The 21,180-nt window shown below is 51.4% G+C and overlaps 7 protein-coding genes across 7 annotated transcripts; 5 read left to right on the top strand and 2 right to left on the bottom strand.

Moving 5' to 3' along the window:
* Nucleotides 1-282: 282 nt before the first annotated feature.
* AYL99_10085 (hypothetical protein) lies at nucleotides 283-2,385 on the top strand (the record flags this gene model as incomplete). The annotated part of the gene is made up of 2 exons (XM_018841591.1): nucleotides 283-453; nucleotides 511-2,385. The coding sequence occupies 2 exons, from the start codon at nucleotides 283-285 to the stop codon at nucleotides 2,383-2,385; spliced, it is 2,046 nt and encodes a 681-aa protein (XP_018689300.1).
* A 3,308-nt stretch (nucleotides 2,386-5,693) lies between these two features.
* AYL99_10084 (hypothetical protein) lies at nucleotides 5,694-7,712 on the bottom strand (the record flags this gene model as incomplete). Its single annotated transcript, XM_018841590.1, has 1 exon — nucleotides 5,694-7,712. The coding sequence occupies one exon, from the start codon at nucleotides 7,710-7,712 to the stop codon at nucleotides 5,694-5,696; it is 2,019 nt and encodes a 672-aa protein (XP_018689299.1).
* A 480-nt stretch (nucleotides 7,713-8,192) lies between these two features.
* AYL99_10083 (hypothetical protein) lies at nucleotides 8,193-11,264 on the top strand (the record flags this gene model as incomplete). The annotated part of the gene is made up of 1 exon (XM_018841589.1): nucleotides 8,193-11,264. One exon carries the CDS (start codon nucleotides 8,193-8,195, stop codon nucleotides 11,262-11,264), a length of 3,072 nt encoding a protein of 1,023 aa, XP_018689298.1.
* Nucleotides 11,265-12,993: 1,729 nt separating this feature from the next.
* On the bottom strand, nucleotides 12,994-14,595 carry AYL99_10082 (hypothetical protein; the record flags this gene model as incomplete). The annotated part of the gene is made up of 2 exons (XM_018841588.1): nucleotides 12,994-14,243; nucleotides 14,298-14,595. 2 exons carry the CDS (start codon nucleotides 14,593-14,595, stop codon nucleotides 12,994-12,996), a joined length of 1,548 nt encoding a protein of 515 aa, XP_018689297.1.
* Nucleotides 14,596-15,343: 748 nt separating this feature from the next.
* Nucleotides 15,344-17,383, top strand: AYL99_10081 (hypothetical protein; the record flags this gene model as incomplete). Its single annotated transcript, XM_018841587.1, has 4 exons — nucleotides 15,344-15,733; nucleotides 15,881-15,983; nucleotides 16,038-16,632; nucleotides 16,684-17,383. 4 exons carry the CDS (start codon nucleotides 15,344-15,346, stop codon nucleotides 17,381-17,383), a joined length of 1,788 nt encoding a protein of 595 aa, XP_018689296.1.
* An 843-nt stretch (nucleotides 17,384-18,226) lies between these two features.
* AYL99_10080 (spermidine synthase) lies at nucleotides 18,227-19,281 on the top strand (the record flags this gene model as incomplete). The annotated part of the gene is made up of 3 exons (XM_018841586.1): nucleotides 18,227-18,257; nucleotides 18,332-18,901; nucleotides 19,004-19,281. The coding sequence occupies 3 exons, from the start codon at nucleotides 18,227-18,229 to the stop codon at nucleotides 19,279-19,281; spliced, it is 879 nt and encodes a 292-aa protein (XP_018689295.1).
* A 602-nt stretch (nucleotides 19,282-19,883) lies between these two features.
* On the top strand, nucleotides 19,884-20,780 carry AYL99_10079 (hypothetical protein; the record flags this gene model as incomplete). The annotated part of the gene is made up of 1 exon (XM_018841585.1): nucleotides 19,884-20,780. One exon carries the CDS (start codon nucleotides 19,884-19,886, stop codon nucleotides 20,778-20,780), a length of 897 nt encoding a protein of 298 aa, XP_018689294.1.
* Nucleotides 20,781-21,180: the final 400 nt, after the last annotated feature.

Genomic DNA, 21,180 nt, shown 5'->3' with positions numbered 1-21,180 from the left:
CAGCCTTGTTTTTGGATCCCCAGCCTCGTGGCAAGTCTTGGCAAGGCTGGATGGGGTTAGTCGGTGTAATGGTGGGGCCGCCACGGGGGAAGCGGAGCCTGTTGCTGGGCAACTGCCGAACGGTAAATAGAAGGTTGGATGATCCAACCACCACCACCAGCCTCTCCAATCGCTATGACTGTTCTTAATTCCCCCGTCAGCACGCACGAGCAATTCCCACTCTTCGCATCAGCTCCGTCTCCTCGTTAGCAACCACCACCACCACATTCCAGCAGCAAAAGCATGGGTGTCGAACCTCCATTCATTTACGACCGACCCTCGACATACACCTTTGGGAGCCCAACAGATCGTGCTTTCAATCCCAAGGCTGCAACCCATGCTTCCTGGACTCCAAAGCCGCAGAAACCCAAACAAGATGGGCCACTCGTTGATTTTAACAAGCACCCTGATTCCGTACGTTGTTCTTCTGTCAGATACTCAAACTATTCCTCGATACTAACTTGTTCGCAGTACATAGTCGTTCCTTACGGCAACCTCAATGCCAAACCGATGCCTCCTAATACCCTTAAGAAGATCGTCCGCGTCCGATACGTCCAGCTCTTCTTGAGAGTCTGTGCTTTGATTGGAGCGCTGGGCTGTCTCTTCTGCGTCATCGCCATCAACAAGACCTCGGCGACGGTGGGATGGATCATTCGCTGTGCTCCTGCTGTTGCCATTCTTCATACGGTCTATGCGGTCTTTCACCTCGCCCGCGCACCTACGAGCCGCACTCCTGCGTCCACAGCAAGCTACATGATCTTTGCGGCCATGCTGGACACGGGCCTGATCCCCTTCTGGGTTTTCTGCGCCTGGGTGGCACAAGCCGATTACGCGAGAAATGAATATGGATGGAGCACGTTGTTCAGTGATTCAGATCTGTCATACAAGATCATCAATGCGTTCTTCATTCTCTCCTCTGTGGAGGGAGGTCTGATGGTGGCGTCTTTGTTCCTGGACATCTACCTGGGTGTCAAGTTCAGGCAGATCTCCAGATTGCCTCCAGACATGAATCCTCTCGAATCGAACCTCACATCCAGGCACAAGCGGAACAAATCCGAGATCACGGAGAAGAACATGAGATCGTCAGAACTGGCCGCTATGCGGGAGTCGCAGGTGTCAGGTTTTAAGAGAGTCCCTTTCATCCATACCCGCACCGACTCCGCCGACAGTGTCACGCTTTACGGCGGTGACAGTGCCCGCAACTCTAGGGTAGAGTTCCGCAAAGAGCTGGACGAGAACGAAAAGGACCCGTGGCGGTGGTCACGAAACTCGTCTCCCGAACGACCCGGCTCTGCGGTCAATCCCTCCCCAAATTCCCGGTCGGCTGGCAGTGGACTTGACTTTCGCCCTGAACGCTCGTCCAAACTGAAGGAGAAGCCATCTCGTCCATCTTCGTGGCTTTCATACCTGGACTATGAAGGCGTGCCCAGCACGATGAGTGAGGAGGCTTCTGCAGAACTGGACCACGAAGTCAGACCCATGTCCCCTGTCTCTGCGATCTCCGCTGTGGACATCACATCTGACAAGATTCATCGAGAACGGGAGAACTGGTACCATGGCTCTCCGGCACGTAACAGCCAGGTTCATTTGCCCACACAGGCAAACAGCAGTCAGACTCACATCCACTCCAAAAACGCGAGCAAGTCGAGTTTGCATCAATCACTTGCCATGCCGTCTCCGGACTCTCCGGCGAAGAAGAGAAGCCGGGAGCCTCTGGGCATGAATCCTCCCACGCCTGTGCGCTCATCTTTCAACGATGAAAACGCCTTTGTCACACCAGTCAAGAATTCCCGCATCCAGCACGACGGTAACCGAGCCGCCCTCCACGATGCCGACGGCAACGCCCAGTCACCCCTCAGAGGCACCCCTACCAACAGCCGGCCGTCCAGCTTCATCGGCAGCGGTGGCAAGGCACGCTTCTACGGCGATCTGCGACCCTCTGTTGCCACTGTGTCTCCCTCTCACGATGAAAGCGGGAAGAAGGCAGACGTTCGAACCAGCATCAATGAAGTCCAGGACATGTACGAACGAACCCGGACCATGCAGACGGAAAGCGACTATTCTGCCAACTTCGAGGTGTACTCGACTTCCGACGACGAAGACGAGGGAAGGTTGAGCGCCAACATCACCCACGTGCAGACGGCTTCTCCTTCACAATGGAACGGTGCCCGACAAACCTCGAACTCGACCGGGTTCGACATGAACAGTGGTTATGCCGGTCTCGGAGCCGAGTTTGGCAAAGGGATGGGCAGACGGAGGGACGTCAGCGGCAAAGTAGCTGAAGAGGGCAGAGCCAGTCCGACGAGGAACGGGGCAGCGGGATGGGAGCGGTTCAAAGGCTTGTGAGCTGCACTTTTAGAGGAGTGGCGAGGTCAACGAATTGGACACGAGCGAGGAGATTAATTGCGACGCGATGCAAAAAAAGCGATCTGGGATTGAACGATATGGGACTGTGACTGGGTTTGGAGTTTTTGCCATGGATCACAGATAACGGGAAGCAAGCAATCAATGTATGCGGGCCAGGATTTGGCTACCAACGACAAGCAAGCAAGCAAGCAAAAGCCCTTTACGATTGATTGTGACTGCTAGATATGATTGCCGCGCGCCGCCTGCTTGACTGACTGACATGTTTTGGGATGATGGGACGTGGCATGGGCAGTTGATTGACTTAATACTGGGTGGACTGGACTGGACCGGACTGAACATACTCTCTCTGCTAGATAGATTCCTCCTTGAAGAAGAATGGCACAAGGAATATTAATCACTTTGGAAGCATGCTCCATCTCTCCCCCCCTCTCTATCTTTCTTCAATCCTGTATACGGAGTATCGCGCGTAGGGAACCGAGGACTCTGTCGTACTTTTTCTGTAGGGAGGTGAGTAAGTAGGTAGGTATTGGGTTTCTCATGGACTAAACTCCCGTATGGGTAGATAGGTTGATAGATGGATAAATAGATAGATGGATAAGCCACATGGCATCGGAACATTCTGCACGGGAGATATTACATGTTCTGTAAATTGCCGAGACTCCCACTCCCACTCCCATTCGGTCCCCAGGTATCATACGAAGGTATGTATGTATGTATGTACCGAGATTAGAATCAATCTGTAAATGGCAACCAGACTTTTCGTTCTCCACTAGAGGGTGAGCGAAGGTTGCTTTGGCCTGAGGTCTACTGGACACCAAAGGGCCTGATTAGGCCATGTAGCAGTCAGCTGGTGGGTTCCTATATCAAAGAAGGGGCAAGGAATGCAGCCGAGAATGGTGTACATCATATTTGATTCCCTGCTCGGTGCGCCATCGGTTTCATCCAAATTGCCTCCAGCTTCTTCAGTCTTGATCAAAGCGCCGTGAGTCGCTGGAAGTAGTTAGTGAAGGCCTGTGATCTAGATCAGCTAATAAGCGTTCATGATAAGGTGGCGTCACCATTTCTCAAAACGTCGTGGACTGTCCAAATGGTCAATAGTGGAGGTATCCATGCCAGGTGCTTTCAAGTCACGAATTGTGACTTGGGCTTGTGCCAGCAACAAAAACAACGAGAATGGTGGCGTATCTTTGCACAGTGAACGTCAGCATGAAGGACTTTGTTGTGGTTGGCTGATTGGGTTTCTTGTGAAACAATAAATCTCACATACGTCGCTCCAGCCATGAATATCTCAATTGATTTTGCCTTGATGATGATAGATACGATCCCGATGAATAAACTCGCAGCGATAGCGATAACGGCCATCCGGGCAGTCATGCTGTTTTGGACACTGCAGATGAGGATAGGGATAAAGAGGACTATAACCAAGAGAAGGGCTATGAGGCACCGAGTCGCTCGTCTCAGACCAGAGCCTGATGAGATGTACACGTTTGGATCTCTTGAGATGTTGTGAATCGGAAGCTGGGGCAGTGGTTGTAAGCAACGATTCAGAATCTCCATTGTGCAAGTTTTGCTGGGGTCTTCTCACCTCTCGAAAGTCTTTCCAACACTGAATGATCCTGTCCTCCAGCCAAGCCTCCACTTGGGCAACAGCATCGTCTGACAATGGTGCAGTGCTCAGCAAATCTTTGGGCTGCAGTAGGTACGCTGTCTCTTCCCTGGTGATACAAGCGTTTCCCTCTATCCAATGTTTCAGACTGGAGATGTCGCGGGCCTTTGCCGTCTCTAGGGCAAGTATATGGCGATTTCTCTCAACCAATGAATCTAAAACACCACTCAGCAATCCAAACAAGATGAAGTTTCACGAGGACATAGCCTGCCATAGTCTGCCAGAGCGGTATCAATTTTTGAGAGGATGGATTCTCGTTCAGTATTTCTATCGCGCCTGCTGCTTGCGAGAAAGAGTAGATTGGTTTCTTGTTGGTCAACCATCTCAAGCTGCTTCTCAAGTGAGGACAACTTATCCTGTTTCAGGAGCAGAAGACGAGCACGCAGTGTTGAGAAACGACGACACACATAGAATGCACTATGCGACGCAATCAGTCTGGAGAATCGCGGATAGCCTTGGGGGTAGTCCTCGACTGGAGACGATTAGCACGGCCACACAAGACGCCCTTTTGTCCCTACCTTGCAGCCCTCGCAGGCTTTCGCCATCGTCTCTGGACAAATATCGTAAAAGCTTTTGCTTCCAGATCGTGAAAGTTGTCGTCACTCCAGTCATTTCTGAACAATGCCTTGATAAGAAGTTCCCTATTTCCTATGCGTTACAATGTGGACCCTTGCTTCTCGTTGCTAATACTTAGACCTGAATTTTTCGTTTTGATTCCTTTGTCGATTTTATAAGCATGAGGCCGAGGTTGAGAGTTCTATGTACCTAGCTGGGCAAACATCTCAGTCGGCTGATTGGTGAGGAAAGTGAGGCTATGAAGCCACTCCCAATTCCATGATTGGAGGGATGAAAATATTAGTCGAAGTCAGGCAGCAGTGGACCGAGACGGGCATAAGTGGTTCTTCTCTTTTGCTGCTTGCAGCCTCACGCCTCGACATCGACACAAATATTACAATCCATATCTGAGGACACACAGATACCTAGGTGTTTAGGTTATTGATCGACTCGAACACGACCAGATAGGTGTGCACTCGGCAAAAACGATGAGTGACCAAGCCGGGCAAGTTGCATTGCAGTGACCAAGCAATTCACAATTTCTAATATTTCGTTCAGTGACGAAAGCCCCAAATTTCGCGTCGCTGACCATGGCGGTCGTCCATTAATCAAGCCTTACAGGCTAGTGAGTATTCACTCAGATTCACGGTATTCCTTTTGACACACAGAATCTGATGGGCAAATCCTCTGGGCCAGGCAAGCAAATTCCGACCGGGAGACAAGGTGTACTTCCGTGCCCCTGGTTCGAATACCCGCGAAGGCCCATTCACAGTCGGGCCAGGCCCTGAGGCTGGAAAATATACTCTGCTTGACGACAATGATAACCAGGTGAAAGAAGGCCAAGAAATCAATGAGAGGGATCTGGAACCCGTCTAATAGAAGCGTTGTGTCATGGACTGCGGGAATGACAGCATATCTATTAGAGGTCCCCAAATATCGCTCCAGTCGCGATGCTAATCGGGGTTTTTTCTTCTGGCATATGAGGCAGGGATATTTAACCTTCGTCCTAGTATGTTAGAGATAGATCCATAATTTCCAAGTGATCATCAGTAAAACAGACAGATAATCAGAGACTATGGAGGTGGCACTGTGGCAGCCTAGTCCGTACAACGAAGTTAAGGGCCGCCCAGTCTTCTGACAGAGGATCTGCTCTACTGCCTCTCAGCGGAGAGCACAGTTGTAGAAGGAAATCAGAGACTTTGTCCTGATTCCCACGAAGACTTGTACTAGGAAGCTCCTTCAAGCTCAATCCATTGATCGAGGTTGCCCGACTTGTGACAATAAATTTGAAGACATCTTCGCATTGACTTTGTCCTTTGCTCACAAGGTAGTCTGGTACTTTCATTTGAAGTGTTAATTTCGAGAATTCTGTTTTTCCGGGGACCTCTACATAGTCCGCGCCGTCGTTAGTCCGGATCATGTCGACAATTTCCCAAGAAGGACGCAAATCAAGCAGATGGACGTATATCGACGCATCGCCACAGTTTCGGATTTTGATTCTCACCACATCGTCGTTTTGCACTCCAAGGACGCCAGAATTCAGAAGGAAGACCCCTTCGGCGTCCACAAGTTCGATAGCAAATGATTCAGAGAATGGCACCGACGGAAAGCGGTTCTCGATCGCTTCGATGGATTTATAAATGGCCACATGCTCGAGCATATTCATAACAAGATCCGTTGCATCCTTTCTGTCACAGGAGACAGTCGGGAGAGTTGCCACTGGTTGATTCGATTGGTCGATGACTTCGTATTCATGGCCACTGTTCACATGGATTTTGAATAGACAAGGCTGACCCTCTAGGTCATCTCTGCAAAATCTGAGAAAATTTCGAGAAGCAGACCCATCTTGCCACTTGCTGATATCGCTATCTTTGATCACAAGTTGTATGGTGGTATTCTGAAGACGCAGTTGACTGCGAGGCTTAGCTATCCAACCTGACTTAACAGAACCAAGGGAAACAGTTGGGTCGGATGATACCACGTCCGAAGTGAGGCCGCGAACAACGCTGACTTTGACCCAAATCGAAGGTTGCTTTACGGTGTCTGCTTCGTTACCGGCTGCGGGGAAGGGGCAAACCTCGTACTCGTCGCCTTGTTGAACACCATGCGCATACCCAGCTCTAAGACATAACCGATCGCCCTCCTGTGGGACGAAAACAGCAGTAAATGGCTCTTCAGCTTTATTCAAGCAATTCCCAAAACATGATAGAGCCCCTTTCCCGTAGTGTCTGGGATTCTGTTGGGGTAGCGTAGCATGAAATCTAGCACAAATATGGTGACGCAGAGCTTCAGAATTCATCTTCATGCCGGAGCTTCTCAGTGACTTTATTGCCCGGAGTAAGAAGTATGATAGTGCGCCGTGGAACGTCCCTTTGTCGAACTCGAGTTCTTCAGCAATCTCGTCGGGTCCACAGGCACAGAGAATAGCATAGCCGTCCGGATGTACTAACCATTGAGGGACGATGCGGCCGTCACGAAGAGGAGGCCCTCGACTCCTGCCAGGAAGTGAGGAACAAGCATCGTCATCAATGGTAGAATCAACATCTATGCTTCGTATAGTTGAAATACGTTTGGTGCCATGTCGCGTAACGCCTCCAGAAAAGCAACAGTCGAGGACTACAGTGACAGCCAATTTTTTGTCCACCATTGCCTTTAGTAGTCTTGCTAGTTTGCTTCCCGGTAGTTTCTTCATTCCATGTGTCCGATCATACAGGACTAAGGCAAACTCGTCTTTGTCGATCTGTGGATCTTTGCCAGCCGGTTGGGGAGACTGACGATCTGCACCATGACCCGAGTAATGAATGTAAACTGCATCTCCGGCTCTTGCTTGATCATTTATGCTCTTTAGTCCGTTTGTGATGTTATCGTACGTTGGTAGCGAGGCAGGTTCTTCGGGGGGACCGTTGGCAGTAGGGTCAGAAGGCTGGCTCGCTGTGAAGACTTTGATGTCTATACGCGGGACACTCTCGGTCAGGAACTCCCGAATGGATGTGACGTCGTGAACGCATCCCTTCAAGGACTTGTTTCCAGGGTAGAAATTGATCCCAATCAGAACAGCCCAGGTCTTGGACCCGGTATCCGCCATTTTTTGGGAATGGAGGTCACAATTTGAGAGAGTCTGTTAGCGAAAGTGAAGGGATGGTCTGTTCAAGTGGGAGATCGTCAGCGAGTTTATTGCGTAGCAAATAGGTCTCCAGATGGTCACACAAGGGGATCCAGCACATCATTTGCCATTACGAACCCCCAGTTGACATTGGGCTATTCCCGTGATCGTATTATTAGGCAGCCATCCACAACCTGCTGGAGACGTGCCGAATTGATGCAGCTGCATGAAATAGCTGCAAACATGCCACTTGGAATTGGAGCCACGTCAGCAGGAGGCTGAAATTCCCCTGCACTCTCCTTTGACATGTCGTTTGCGTTGATGAGCTGTGGTGAGTTGGCTCAAATCCGCATATGATCGTTTCTAACCTCAGGTTCTGACCTAACTTCAAAGTCGTGATCTGTGTCTCTCTAGTATGTGAAGCTGCTCTATCCCTCATATATCTGAAATTGCCTTGAAAGAATGGAGAAACTTGAAGAGGATATTAGGGCCATACGCCGGCAGATTGATGCTGCTTCAGCAAATGACTCGGACTACTTAGGGCTTCTGGATCAACAGGGGATACTATACAGAAAACTGTTTCAACACACGGAAAACCTGAACGATCTTCAAGAAGCTATCGAAGCCATAGTAAAGAGCAGCGACATCACTCCTGAGGGGGATCGAATGAGGCCAAAACGCTTCAGTCTCCTAGGGAGTCTATTGAGAGACAAATTTCTCATGACAGATGACATCGCCGACATGGATGCTGCAATTAGCTACGCAAAGGCAGCCGCCGATGTTACCCAAGACTCTCACAACCGTCGGACGTTCCTGATGGATGTTGGATTATATTACCATGAAAAGTTTCAAGTCACCGATGAGCCGACGGACATTAGTGAAGCCATAAATTTCATCCAGCAAGTCGTGAACACCTATTCGGAACATGAACCGATACCAGCAAGGGTTTCCAACAGTCTTGGAACCGTTCTAGGGGATCGATTCCTAAAACTAGGAAATGATGCTGATATTGATGAAGCCATCAAATACACTGAGAATGCGGTGAACGTCACATCCGACAATGATCCGGAGAAAGCAAAATTCTTGGACGATTTAGCAGATCTATATGCAGCTCGATATTCCCATAATGGTGAGCCACTTGATCTCGATTTGGGAATCGAGAAATGTCAAAAAGTGATGGAATTGACCTCAAACGACGACCCAAACTATGCGATCCGGTTGAACAACCTTGCGGGTCTGCTACGAGATCGATCCCGGAGAAGTGAGGGAAAGGGGGATCTGGAACAAGCCCGAAGTTTCGCACAACAGGCGGTTGATTTAGCGACTCAGAATTCGGAAGAACGCGCAATATATTTGGGCAATTCAGCCAATATACTGGGCGAGCTGGCTCTGAGAGACTCATCACAAACAAGGGACATTGAATGTGCTATTATCCGCGCACGGGAATCTTTAGATATGACGCCGGATAATCATCCCTACCGTTCGAGGCGCTTGAACACCCTTGGCTGTCTCCTCAGGCAAAAGTCTCTGAAAAGTCCAGACCCGGAAGCCAAATTGCCTACCCTTGAGGAAGCCATTCGCGTAACCCTTGCAGCGGTCGAAGCTACCGAAAAGGATGATTGGGACTATGCAGGACGCGTGAACAATTTGGGGCTTCTTTTTGGGGATACCTACCGATGTACCAAACAGCGAGCCGACCTGGATAAAGCTATCCGATATTGCGAGGAAGCTATTCACAAGATGCCTAACGATACTCTGGATCTTTCGACGTATCGAAGTAATCTGGGGAGCTTATTCGAAGACAGATACGCGTTGAATGGTCCAGGAAAGGAAGAAGACTTGCAGAATGCGATATCGTCATATGAATCTTGTCTGGGTACACCAAGCGGTCTTCCACTAACTCGGATACTTGCTGGACAATCAGCTGTCTATCATCTGATCGCGGAAAAGAATTGGCTGAAGGCGGCTCAACTACTGGACCAAGTATTGAACATTCTCCCTGAGGTCACACAGCCATCAAGTGCTCGTGACGATCTGCAACACATTCTTCGACAGCTCTTCGGGCTCGCATCCCTCACAGGCTCTGTCTTCCTAAAAGCTGGAAGGACCCCAGGCCAAGCATTTCAAGCGCTCGAGCGGGGCAGAGGGATAATTTCGAGTCTAATGATGGACTTTCGAGCAGATTTGTCCTCGTTGAAGGAGGAGGATAATGACAAGCGGTCCCAGTATCTCAGAATAAGGCACCAAATCACAGCTGCGAATGCATTTCGCAGTTCTGCTTTGCGGGATATTTCAGCCCAAGACTACACATCACACGATCTTCAGCGTCAGCGGCTGTACAAGAACCTGTCTAAGATTCAAAATGATATACGCGCCTGTGCGGGATATGAAAACTTCCTTTTACCTCCCTCGGAGAAAGAGATCTTGGACTTGTCACGAGACGGGCCTCTTGTCTCCTTTAATGTGAGTGACGTCAGCAGTGAGGCGTTCTTGATAACGACAGATGAAATACGGGTCTTATATCTCCCTAACCTGAAGAAAGAAAACCTTCGGCGATGTATTGATACTTGTGCTTCAAGAGGAAACCCGGCGCGACGAGATGGATCTCTTTTTCTAGGGGGCCAGATGCAAATGCCCCTTATTTCAGATGTGTCGAGTGAACTGTCAGCCCTGTGGAAAGTCGCAGTGAAGCCAGTCCTCTCAGAATTGGGGCTTGTGAGTCCAGGAAGCCCCGGCGAAAAGTTACCACACGTCTGGTGGGTTGGAGGTGGGATAATGGCACAGGTACCGATTCATGCAGCTGGTGATCATTCGGAAGGATCCACGGAGAACACACTGAGTCACGTCGTCTCATCATATGTCACGACTGTCAAAATGCTTCAATTCACCAGAAACAAGCCTCAAAGACTGGGTAGAGAAGATGAGCCAAAAGTCCTTGTTGTTTCAATGCCCAACACACCAAGCCACAACGTCACGCTCAACGTGGCGGAGGAGATCGCGGCCATCAAGAAACATGTCGGCTCATGGGCGTCAATCAAGGTTTTGGAGCAGCCTACCAAAGAAGAAGTCCTTTCCGAGTTCGAGGCTTGCACAATCGCCCACTTTGCTTGTCATGGCATTGCGGACACGGTAGAGCCCGCTAAAAGTGCTCTCCTTCTGGGGAGAGAGAAGCAAGAGCGCCTCGCCCTGAGCGATTTGGATACGGTTAGTCGTGATGACACCGAAATTGCGTATCTCTCGGCCTGTTCGACCGCTGAGCTGAAAGTTGAAGATCTCGTTGACGAGAGTATCCATCTTGCCAGCGCTTTTCAGCTGAGTGGATTCCGACACGTTATAGGGACACTGTGGGGTGCCGATGATGCCGCCGCTGTTGCCATTGCAGCCGAGTTCTACGAAGAATTGCTCAAGGACAGCAAGTCGGCGAAATGGTCCGTGTCGCATGCACTTCACTATGCCGTGATGAATTTCCGGAATCGGCAAGACGACTGCGCAGCTATTTGGAAGTGGGCGCCGTTTATCCACCTAGGATGTTAAATTTGTTAGCCACTGAATGGATACGTGACCCTGGGCTCTCCATAACGTTGAGTACATGAACGAAATCCGAGTTATTAGAAAAAAGTACGGCAGAGATCCGATATCGATTGTATTCGTGATATAGCCTCATATGCAATGGCCCCACAGTTTAACAATCACCGACGACGTCGACCTTTCTTGCCCCGCTTGGACGGTCCAGCTAAGGTCAGATTATTAGCTTCGAAAGATAACCCTATATCAAGGCTCTGCAGTCGAGAAGGATCCCGGCTCTCCGGACCTCGGGCTGGTGTCAATGATCCGTTTCTTTCAGGATGGGATGTAGATGGGGCAACGCGTAGTCTAAACACACCTGACGATGTGACAGACGGCATCGCGGCTGTATTTTCGGGGACTGGCCACTTCCGTGAGATGGTACCTGAGGTGATGATATCAATACCATGTCTTCGGTGTTAGAACTACGCTGCACGTCCGAACATTTTTGAAAAATTTCTCGCGGAGCCGGCCAACTTAGCGCATCCACTGGAAGATATAGAAGAGCGCCTGGCTGGTACTATACCGATTCTTCTCGAACGCGGCACCGTGCGAGCTATCCTCCCTTCGGGCTTCCATGAAGAGGAATGGAAACCATCGCTCACGTCCTCTCTTATTCGATGCAGGCAGCTCCCGAGCTCCATGGGGCCATCATGAGGAAAGAGAGATCCTCATGCGAAGAGCGTGCGGTGCTTAAATGTGACAGAATGACACTATGGGGTCATTCACTACAGATAGTAGTAAAAAGCTCGAAAGGTACCTCAAATGACCCCGGAATTGAGTCATTTGAGCCAGAGTATACCTCGTAATTCACTGTGACCTTCGTACTCGCTCGCTGGTGCCCCGCACTACTACTACTGCTACTACTACTCATAAAGGGGAAAAACCATCACCTTTCCTTTCCTTGTACAGGTACCGACAGGTACAGGAAGTGGTGGGTGCCCCGTACATATTAACTGCAGTACCCTATGTACTCGGTACATACGTAGCACAAGGTACCGAGTCCTTCCCTCTCGTGAATGTGAATGCGTAAAAAAACCTCCGAGGTGCCCTCACCCTCACCAAGGAGCCCCTCCCCTCCGCAAACGCCGCCCTTTGAACAATCCACATCACGCTCATAATAAAAACGCCCCTTCCTTCGTATTCCTCCTTCCCACTCACGGAGGAATAAATAGGTACCGGGTCCGTGAGAAATCATGTAATCCCCGAGGGGTTGTCCCACTTACTTGGTGGTTGGTGGAGGAGGGCCAAGAAAAAACAAGAGGGAGGAGGGAGAAGTGGAGGAAGAGAGAGGGAGGAGAGGGATGACTCTTGACTCTCTCTCCTCTTTTGGATGGAGATTTGTGTGGCTTGTTTTTTTTTTCTGTTTCGTTGGTCTCTATCTATCTGTAAATGTACCAGGTGGTCGCGGGTGCAGGGGAAAGTGCGATATTTCAGCCGGATTTCATGAATACCTCGTGCTATGTACCGTTGAGCGGGCCCGATGACTCAGTAGCCTGCTGCGGGAAACCGACATGGGATCAAGGGAGCGAAGCACCAGGCAGGCAGGGCATGTTCTTTTCCGTTTTCAGTCCCCATTTGCGACAACAGATATTGTATCGTGCATAGTCATGACTCTCTGGGGTCCTTCGAGTCTCATATGACCCTGTACCTCACGCAGCCTGAGCCAGGCGGAAGAACCTCCTCTCCAAAAGAAAAATCAGAGCTTCCTCGGCCGCAGGATGACATTGTAGGGCCGGTCCGGCTTGACAATGGTGAACTCTTTCGTACCCAACACCAAGTTGGGATCTTCAAGTTCAATATCGTATCTCAACAGCAAGGTCGCGATCATCTTGATGATGAACTGGTTGGCCACGTTCCTCCCAATACACTGTCTGCTCCCGAAGCCGAAGCCCAGGAAACAGGTCTTCATGGTGGCCAGGTCGGCCTTCTCGTCCAGCCAGCGGTCGGGATTCCAGGTATTCGGATCGCGGTAGACGATGGGATTGCGTCCGATGGTGGCCGCGGGCACGCCGACGTCGACGTTGCCCGGTACGTAAACGCCGCAGATGACGGCTCCCTGTGGCGGAGTCATGCGTGGCATGGCGTAGCCGATGGGTGGATGCATCCGCAAGCATTCGATCTCGGTGGCTTCAAGGAGGCTCAGTTTGTTCAACATCGAAAAGGGAAGAGGAGTCGCGGCGTCCAGGTTGTCCGGGAACATCTCTTCGAGCTGATGAATGATGCGATTCTTCACCGATGGGTTCTTGCTGAGATAATATGTCATCCAGTTCATGGTAACGCTCCCTGTGCTGGCCCCAGCAACCATCAACGAAGAGGCCTCAGCTCTGAGCTCTGGAAAGTCCATTCGTCCGCCGGTTTCCGGGTCCTGTGCCTCGATGAAGCGCTGCATGATGTCTTGCCTCTGCTTGCCACCAAGCGGCACCTGGTTGCGGTTATCCTGAAAACGTTTCTCCAGTGCCTGTCTGGCATACTCCAAGTATTCAAGTCGCGCTTTGTACAACTGCTGAATGTACGGCCATGGCACCATGCTCAGAATTTTCACGTTGTACTTGCCGAAAGGGAGCATGCCGCTGATATTGGCAAACCGCTGAGAAAGTTCGACGAGCTTGGAATATTTGACCGGCTGCCCACCCTGGATGGCGCCGAAGTTTTGACCAAAGGCAAGTTCGCCCATCAGGTCCATTGTGAAGAGCTCGAACCAGAAATAAATGTCAAAGGGTTGCTGAGTTCTCGCAAATTCGTCCATTTTCTGCAGAAAAATTTGCATCACGGCGTCGACGTAGGGCTCGAAAAGATACAAAGACTGCATGCTGAAGCCGTGGGATACCATGCGCCGCTTGCGTGCGTGATTCTTTTTGGAGCGTGTTGAGAACATAGATTCTCCAGTCGTCGAGAAGGCATCGTACCAGCTTGACTTGCCAAACTCTTCTGCACCTTTTCCATGGCCTGGTATCGTTGTCAGCTCGACGTTGTGATGATGGGCGGCAAGGGTTCACACACCATAGATGGCCTTGACCGCATCTGGATGATTAAACGAGACGGCGTTTGGGCGTGTCCTCACAGCAACGGAGTCTGGGTACCGTGTAAAGAGTTCGCTGGCCCATTCAGCCCGTCGCTTGTCCTTCAACGCGTTTGCTTCGGGGATGTCGGAGATTCTTGTGATCCATGGGCCCGGTATCTTACTCATAGGCGAGAAAAACAGCCGATATATCAAGAGGGTGGGATAGTACGCCACGAGGAGAAGGATGGGACCCCATAGGAGCAGAGGACGGACAACAAGGGGAGACGTGTCAGCCATGGCGGTGGTTCTGCTATCAGGATTCGTGATTCAGCAACCGAACAGAACGATACCTCATCAAGGAAACCTTTTGGAAAGTTGCTCCGAGGGCGTCACCAGCGTCGTCTTCATACAGTCGACATAAGTAACCTCTTCCAATTATACACTGCGGCACCCTGTCAGCGGCAGGTTTCGGCAATGCCACGACATGTCAGATGGATGAAGTGGGATTTCCCCGCAAACAACATGTATCCAGCCCCACGACTTGTAGCGAGGTCCCTGTCGAGATTTAGGGAGCCACGCGCGGAGTTTCACCGTCGTTTGTGGGGTCTTAAGACTCCCGGCATGGCCTTGAAACCATGGGGAAAGGCTTGAGAAGTCCGGCTCCAAACAATGGGTTAGCTTAAGCAACGCCTAAGCCTTTTGCCAGCTTGCTTCAAGAGAAAGGGGCGAGTCATTGGTACTTTCCTCCCAGCTCCACAGGAGTCAGAGCAACCGGATTCATGGAGCGTCTAGATCCCAGCCTCAGGCCCCAATTGGGTGTAGAGCAGCATATTCGACTTGCATCCTCCACATGGTGAAGATGGGAGGACAGGGGCCCATGGGGTTGATCAGAGCCACTTTGGGGAACATTAGCAGCTGCTGGATCAGATACAAAAAGTCATGGCTCCTCTCACCCGCCGTCCCCAGATCCTCTTTTCATCCACTTCCCCCCTACCACGCACGGCTCCAGGTTGTATCCAACAGTACGAGGTATATCGTGCCCACAATGCAGGAGACCGCAGAGCCAAAGGCAGCCATGGAGGCTGAGATCGAGGTTGCCCACAGTGAGCGCCACGAACTTCCCACAAAGGGATATGAAGATCCTCACAAAGCTGCGCTCGAGGACAATCCTGAGCACGCTGAGAGGCTCAGTCTCTCTGTCATTCTTTCGGCCCTTTTCCTGGGGACCTCCTTTACCGGACCGATCATCTTCGGCTTTATCCTCGCCACTCCCATATTGGTACAACTGAGTGAAAAGTTGGGTGGTGCAACCATCGACTTTTGGATACCTTCTGGCTGGGGCGCAGCAGCGGCAGTCGGCTTTTCCATCGCAGGAAGACTGTCAGACGTCTTTGGTCGTCGATATGTTATCCTCGTTGGACAACTTCTCACAGTCGTAAGTCTATTTTCCGCAGGAGCAATCCGACAGTGAAGGATACCGAGATCTTGAACTTTTTTGTTTCCGTTGTGCTGCTCGTGTGCTCCGGCGCTCGGGTTTGCAATCTGTCTGGAGATATCCGTGCTGATTTTGACTTCGATGTAGATTGGTGGTGCAATCGCATGCAGTGCAAAGTCAATGAATCAACTGATTGCCGGCGAAGTCATCCTCGGAAGTTCCATTGGAACAGTCTCGGTCGCCTATGCGGGTGAGCTTCCCTCATTCTGCTGCAGACCACCCAGTTCCTTACCTGTTTGAATAGGCATCTCTGAAATATTGCCCAACAAATACCGTGGCGTAGGCCTCGCCTGGACAGAGCTCAACCTCGCAAGTTGGGCCATCGCGGGTACACTTCTTGCCAACGCCCTTCTCTCCCACGCGAGCTGGCGGGTGATGTACTATATCGCAATGGGATACGGTGGTTTCTCACTTGTCGGCACATTCTTCGTGTACTTCCCGCCCAGTCATCCGCGTCCTGATGGCTTGACCAAGTGGCAAGAATTCAAGCAACTCGACTTCCTCGGCACCGCCCTCTTCGTTTCTGGCCTTGCTGTCTTCCTGTACGGCCTGAACTCCGGCGGTAATACCTATCCTTGGAAAGCTGCTGGTACCTTGGCTCCTTTGATCCTCGGCCTGTTCGTGTTTCTGGGATCATTCGTGTATGACTTCACCGTGGCGAAAGATCCTTTGTTCCCGTGGTACTTGTTCAAGAGTTTCCGGTCATTCTCCTCACTGCTTATGCTCGTCTTCGTGGCGGGCATGGTGTTCTTCGCGGCCTCTGCGCTCAACGCACAAACAATCCTCTACCTTTACACAGCCGACCCAATCAAGATTGGTGTATACTCCATTCCTTCTGGGTAAGTCGGTCCCTTGTCGGGATGCGAGTGTCGTTGTTAACAATTCGGCAGTGCCGGTCAACTTGTGGGAGGTGTTATCATTCCCGGCCTTGTACACTATATCAAGCACGTCCATATACAGCTCACCTTTTCCGTCTTCATGCAGACCCTCTTTTTCGGACTGGCTGCACTCATCACTCCCCACAACATCAACTGGGTCATGGCCGTGCAGTTCCTTGCCATGCTCCCATTCGGATGGATCACTCTCAACTGCTACACGACAGCCTCACTCCACGTGCCCCAGCGAGATCTGGGAGTCGCCATCGGGCTGATTGGCACTTTCCGGTCTCTTGGAGGAGCAGTTGGTTCTGTCATCTTCTCGTCCATTTTCAATCAGATCTCGGCCAAGCAAGTGCCTCACCGTATCGCGGAGACTGCTCTGGCGGCCAACGTGTCGGCCAAGGCTCTCCCAGACTTGATCGAAGCAGTTTCACTGACCCTGGTTGGTGTTCCTGACCAGGCCGCCACCGTACCTAGTGTGCCGGCAGCGGTCTTCTCCAAGTGCATAGAGGCGGCTCGGCTTGGGTATGCCTACGGGTTCCGTATCACTTGGCTATCATCGATTCCTTTCGGCGTCGTCGCCATGCTTTGTGCAGTGGCAGTTCGTGATCCTTCCAAGTACTTCACGAACCATGTTGAGATTCACCTCGAGAAGGAGATTGGTGGTGGCCGACAGGCCAAAGAGACGAAGGAGGTTGAGCTGGACCATTGATATAGTTCGCTTCGAAGGCATGTCATTTTTCTGAATATTCAGTGTCTATAGGACCATATCAGCGACAAGCAAAGCGAAGACAAGAGCGCTCGCTGTTGCCATGCGTTAATATAAGCTGCGAGAGAAGAGCATCTCTCAATGGAGCAGTTGTGTGTGCACCTTTCGTTCTTCCGCTCCGTATCCATCACGACCGGTAAGCTCCGGGATGTTGGGTAACATCTTGTGGCTAGTGGTTGCGTCCCCCACTGTTCTTTGAAGCGGTTTCTACCGTTCCAGTCGCTCTGCTGTGGCGTAGCACCTACCTCCTTATAGGTAGCGAGGTCAATCAGTGCATTGAAACGAAGAGTGGCTAGGACATGGGGGGTTCGATGGCCAGTGCTGAGAGGTGCGAAGAAAGTGAAGCAGCGAGATGGGACCCTGGCCAATGGCTCAGGGACGAATTGAACCGCAACGAATGGACGAGGGACAGCAAACGGGCTCCCCTCTTCGCCCCGCTCCGAAAACAAAAAAAATTAAAAAAAGTGTTTTAGTGAGAAGTAACAACACGGTGCAGACTCTTGAGATAGTCACACGACGGAAGACCTGGGCATTTAACCAACTAGTGCAGCGTTACTTGAACTTGCCTGCTGCCCACTTCCCCCCGTCGTGCCCGTTTAAGCTGTTAACTGCCTCTTCTCTTCCTCCTTCAATTCTTTTTTTCTATCATTTCTTGAACTTGTACAATTCCTTGTACTCTCTTCTTGCTTCTCCAACTCCCCATTGACGGCTTGCTGTCGCTGTTACCCCGCGTTCCCACGCTCGTTTCAGAATTTTGCACTTTCCACGTTCAGCTCAGTTGCCATGATGTCCGAAATCACCCATCCTACTATCAAAGGTATGCCCGTCCTTGTTTGTCACTGTGATCCGATTCCCCGTACAACGTTCTGACTCGCGTCCTCGTCGTCGCAGATGGCTGGTTCCGAGAGATCTCGGACATGTGGCCTGGCCAAGCCATGATCCTCAAGGTCAACCAGGTCCTTCATCATGAGAAATCCAAATACCAAGACGTCCTAGTCTTCGAGAGCAGCGACCATGGCACCGTCCTGGTCCTTGACAACGTTATCCAATGCACCGAGCGCGATGAGTTTTCTTATCAAGAGATGATCACACATTTGGCCATGAACTCTCACCCAGACCCAAAGAAAGTCCTCGTCATTGGGGGCGGCGATGGAGGCGTTTTGCGAGAGGTCGTCAAGCACGAATCTGTGGAGAAAGCCATCTTGTGCGATATCGACGAGGCCGTCATCCGCGTCAGCAAGAAATATCTCCCTGGCATGTCCATCGGGTTCCAACACCCTGCCGTCGAAACCTTTATTGGAGATGGCTTCAAATTCCTCGCGGACCGCAAGAACGAATTCGACGTCATCATCACCGACAGCAGTGATCCCGAGGGGCCTGCAGAGACTCTTTTCCAAAAGCCATATTTCGAGCTGCTCTATGGAGCATTGAAAGACGGTGGTGTCATAACTACCCAAGGTTGTGCGCACCCATCTCCCTACACATCTCCTTTTGAGCATCAAATGCTCGGTTCCCATAAAATTAGTGGAAAAGGAACACGCTAACACAACTGCTGCTCTCTAGCTGAGAACCAATGGCTCCACTTGCCACTGATCACCAAGTTGAAGAAGGAATGCAAAGAAGTATTTCCCGTGGTCGAATATGCATACACCACGATCCCCACCTACCCTTCGGGGCAGATTGGTTTCATGGTCTGCTGCAAGGACCCCAACCGCAACGTCAAGGAGCCACTTCGGTCCTGGAGCCCTGAGGAAGAGGAGAAACTGTGCAAGTACTACAACAAAGAGATCCACCGAGCGAGCTTTGTCCTACCCACATTCGCCCGAAAGGCGCTGAAGTAGTTGAATTCCACTTACACCAGGGGTTTTTTTTGGTGAAAGGCTGTTCCGGGTTTACAGGCACGATACCAGGTTAAATATTGGTTTTCTTTTCATTGTCCCCCCCTGCTCTGGTGCGTGGTTGGCAGGCGGCTTTTTTAAAGTCTGTTACTCAAAGAGAAACGCGCAACGCAACCTTTATGGGCAGCATAGAGAAATGAGATTTGATACGAGGCTTACGAACTCTTAATGATAGACAAAGAGGAATCTCGTCGTTTCGATCAGCGATTCATCTTCTTGGTTTTCGGGACATGACCCCCAGCCAGTGGCCAGGCGCTGGAGGGCGAAATTTCAACCATGACTTCACAGTGGACCACGAAATGATGTCATTACCACTATTCTATCAGTGACAGCCTTTTCGATGATGATCACTGCAGAGAAACCACGGAATGGGTATTTCTTTCGACTGACATCGGTGTCTCGTGAGATTTTTCCTTCTTTTTCTATTCCTCACATCAATCACTTTCTTCCAAGCTACATACATACAAGTCGGAACGAAAGAAAATCAATTGGGAAAAAATATCGTCACCAGCAATAGTTCACCAACAACAACAACCACAACCATCATGTCTTTCGCAGCAAATCCCCGCGCCCCCAAACCCGATCCCAACAACATCCCCCACGAGCCGACCGGTCCCGTGGCCTCGGACTCCCTGGCGGCCGAATCGCTCAAGAACCACGGCGGCTTCTCCGAGAACAGCTCCGCCGCCCCCCTGGGCGTGCGAGGCGATCAATCCACACTCAACAACACAGACACCTCCGGGGCGACGGCGCTGCCAGCCGCAGCGACGGGCACCGAGCGTGAAAAGAGACAGGCTCTGGGCGCCGGCGCCGACGAGAAGGGCGTGGCAGGTCTGAAATACCCCGACGCAGCGGGCAAGCCACAGTTCGATGGCGCACACAGCGACACAGGTGCCTATGCGGGTGGACAATCCAAGGCTTTCCAGCAGCAAGCGTCGACGGGTCGGCCGGCGGGCGAGAGTGACTTTGGTGCTTCGACCATCTCGTCCTCCACTGGCGGTGTTGACCAGTCCCAGATCCGCTCTGGGGCGGGCATCAACAATAACAACAACACCACTACCTCTTCAAAAGGCAGCGGCAGCGGCAGTGGAGGTCCAGCCGCCGGCACGGGCGTCCGTCCGCACGTCGACGCCGCCCCCAACTATGTGTCCAGCGTGACGGGCGCCGCGCTGCCGGAGAACACATTCAAGCCGAAGGGCGCGAATCTCGACGACGCGGACGTCTCGAACAGCATCCCCCAGACCAAGACCTTCACCGGCGCTATCGGCACCGTCAACGATCCCGGCCGCCTCGCCGAACGCGAGTTCTTGGGCCGCAACGACGACCCCGTCGGCGAGTTGAGCCAGGCTGGTGCGGAAGGCGGTCGGGCCAGACAGCAGGGTCAGGACAGCCAAGCGGGCGAGTCGGGCCAGTACGGCGTGCTGCAAAGCGAGAGAGCATAAAGAAGAAGAGTGCAAATATCACACTTGGTTAGTTCGATCAGAGGAAGTCTTCGTCCTCCTCCACAAACACCAGATGGGTGTAGCGGTGGTATGTATCAGTGCGTACGGAAGGTGAATTGGGAGGGACCATATGAGTTCCTGGAGTTGGAACTTGGCTTGTCACAGGAAAAGAAAGAAAGGAAAAAAAGGGGGAGAAAAAGCATTGAGCGGTAGTAGGAGCAGCCTTCTGCTATCGCGTACCACATATCATATAGTGCACAATGCCATCAGGATCTTGTATGGTGACTGGAAATGACTTGAGCTTGCGGGTGACGGCGGCGTGTTATTGTTTCTTTGTGCTGTTGTCCAGTATTCCAAACCCCCCTCTCGGTGGGAGCTCAAATCAAAATCTGCGGCATTC

This window comes from Fonsecaea erecta (assembly GCF_001651985.1).
Source record: "Fonsecaea erecta strain CBS 125763 chromosome Unknown Scaff10, whole genome shotgun sequence".
Lineage (NCBI taxonomy): Eukaryota > Fungi > Ascomycota > Eurotiomycetes > Chaetothyriales > Herpotrichiellaceae > Fonsecaea > Fonsecaea erecta.
This window is presented reverse-complemented; position numbering and strand designations above follow the sequence as displayed.